The sequence below is a fragment of the Psammomys obesus genome, unplaced genomic scaffold (assembly GCF_907164565.1).
Source record: "Psammomys obesus unplaced genomic scaffold, mPsaObe1.curated_primary_1811, whole genome shotgun sequence".
NCBI classification, from domain to species: Eukaryota; Metazoa; Chordata; class Mammalia; order Rodentia; family Muridae; genus Psammomys; species Psammomys obesus.
In genome coordinates, this window is record NW_026592732.1 from 5,632,435 (window position 1) to 5,634,853 (window position 2,419).

The window sequence follows — 2,419 nt, forward strand, 5'->3', positions numbered from 1 at the left end:
ACCTCAAGAGATTCCCAAAGAAGCATAAAATAAAAAGAATTATTAGGTCTTACTTCAAAAGTCTTTATTTGACTTGATGCCCAACTTGTTTGTTTATCTTGTTGATATTCTCAAAGAATCAGCTCTTGGTTTCATTGATTCTGTGTATTTTTCTTTTTGTTTCTAAGTTATTGATTTCATCCTTGAGTTTGATTATTTCCTGATATATACTCCTCTTGGGCAGGTTTGTTTCTTTTTGTTCTAGAGATTTTAGGTGTCCTTTTAAACTGCTAGTATGGGAACTCTCAAGTTTCTTTATGAAGACACTTAGTGCTACAAACTTTTCTTTTAGCACTGCTTTCATTGTGTCCCATAAGTTTGGGTATGTTGTGCCCTTATTTTTATTGAATTCTAGAAAGTCTTTAATTTCTTTATTTCTTTCTTGACCCAGTGGTTATTAAGTAGAGAGTTGTTCAGTTTCCATGAGTTTGTAGTTTTTCTCTTGTTTGTGTAGTTGTTGAAATCTAGCTTTAATCCATGGTGGTCATAAGACACAATGGGTTATTTAAATTTTCTTGTTTTCATTGAGGCTTGCTTTATAACCAAGTATACATTCAATCTGGAGAAGGTTCTGTGAGGTGCTGAAAAGAATATATGTTCTTTTGTGTTTGGGTAAAATGTTCTATACTTTCTGTTAGGTCCATTTGATTCATGACATCTATTAGTTTCATTATTTCTCTGTTTAGTTTCTGTCTTGATTTCTGTCCATTGGTGAGAGTGGGGTGTTAAACCCTCCCACTATTAATGTGTGGGGCTTGATGTGTTATTTAAACTTTAGTAATGTTTCTTTTATGAATGTGGGTGCCCTTTAGTTGGTGCATCGATGTGCAGAATTGAGATGTCATCTTAGTGGATTTTTCCTTTCATGAGTATGAAGTGTCCTTCCTCATCTTTTTTTTTTAAATTTTGATTGAAAGTCTATTTTATTAGATATTAGAAGGGCTACTCCATCTTGCTTCTTGGGTCTTTTTGCTTGGAAAACCTTATTTTAGCCCTTTACTCTGAGATAATATCTATCTTTGTTGCTGAGGTGTGTTTCTTGTATGCAGCAGAATGATGGATCCTGTTTTTGCATCCATCCTTTTAACCTGTGTCTTTCTATTGGACAATTGAGCTCATTAATATTAAGAGATATTATAACCAACGATTGTTAATTCCTGTTATTTTGATGTTGTTGTTAGAACATAATGTGTGTGGTGTGAGTGTGAACATTCTTTCTTTTGGTTTTGCTGATATGGGGTTACTTGTTTTTGTGTTTTTCTGGGTGTAGTTGGCTTCCTTCAGTTGAAGTTTTTCTTCTAGTATCTTCTGTAGGGTTGAATTTGAGGGCAATATTGTTTTTTCCTGTATTTCATTAAGGGATTTACTCATTTCCTTCACCTGATGGATTTTTTAAAAATATTTCCTTAAGGAATTTATTCATATCTTATTTTAAGGCCTCCATCATCTTTATAAGATGGACCTTGGAATTAATGTCAGTTTTTTTTTTTTTTCCTGTAGCTGTGTCAGGGTGTCCAGGACTTGCTGTAGTAGGATAGCTGGGTACTGGTGATACCACATTGCTCTGGTTCTTGTTGACTGTGTTCTTTTTTTTTTTTTTAACAGATCTTGCCTCAGGTTTATTTGTAAAAACAGCATAGGACACTGGTCATCTGTAAATAGTGTGTAGGTGGTTGTGTCACACCAGTCCGTCTGTCTTCACATTAGTAGAACCATTTCCTATGGGGCCTTCACAGAAGCCTGGGCACCTTTGGGAGCCTGAGCTGGAGCTGGAGCTGGAGCCTTGCCCTTAGCTAGAGCTGTGGCCTCTGCCTTGGTTTGAACCTTGGGCTTTGATTTGCAGAGCCTACGACCCTTAGCCATGTAGCTTCGAATCTGCTTCCCAAGCTTGGGGTGAGCGATGAAAGCCAGGCGGCTGAGTTTGCGGCTGGGGGCCTTTGGCATCTTGGGTTTAACAGCTGCAGGCTTCACAAGGGCCTTGATGGCCTCTGCTCGTGCACTCATTGCCTTTGTGCTGTTTGCTTGCATCTTCTTCAGGCCTTTCTTGTTGTGATTCTTGGCAAAGCGCATGTTCCTCAAGAATTTGGGGTCCACCCCCTTAAGAGATTCGTATCGTTGTGACCGGGGTTTCTTGATGCCATTTCTGTGCCATTTGTGGGACTGGTTGTGTGTGGTGTGGTTCTTGGACTTGGCCATGTTTGCACAGTAACCCGCGGCTCCCGCAGCGTCCGGGACCGGAAGAGTTGATTGTGTTCTTATGCTGGCCTGGTTGTCCCTGGTGTTAGCTGGATTTTCCTGATGCTGACAAGGACTCTCCAGCGAGCCAGGCAGAGCCTTGGGCCTGATAGTGGAGCTCAGGGAATAGCAGACTTCTCATTTC

The 2,419-nt window shown here is 39.7% G+C and overlaps 1 protein-coding gene across 1 annotated transcript; it reads right to left on the reverse strand.

Annotated features, from left to right (window-relative positions):
* Nucleotides 1–1,743: 1,743 nt before the first annotated feature.
* On the reverse strand, nucleotides 1,744–2,276 carry LOC129683000 (60S ribosomal protein L29-like). The gene has a single exon (XM_055615622.1). The coding sequence runs from the start codon at nucleotides 2,233–2,235 to the stop codon at nucleotides 1,759–1,761; it is 477 nt and encodes a 158-aa protein (XP_055471597.1). The 5' UTR covers nucleotides 2,236–2,276; the 3' UTR covers nucleotides 1,744–1,758.
* Between the last annotated feature and the right edge of the window lie 143 nt (nucleotides 2,277–2,419).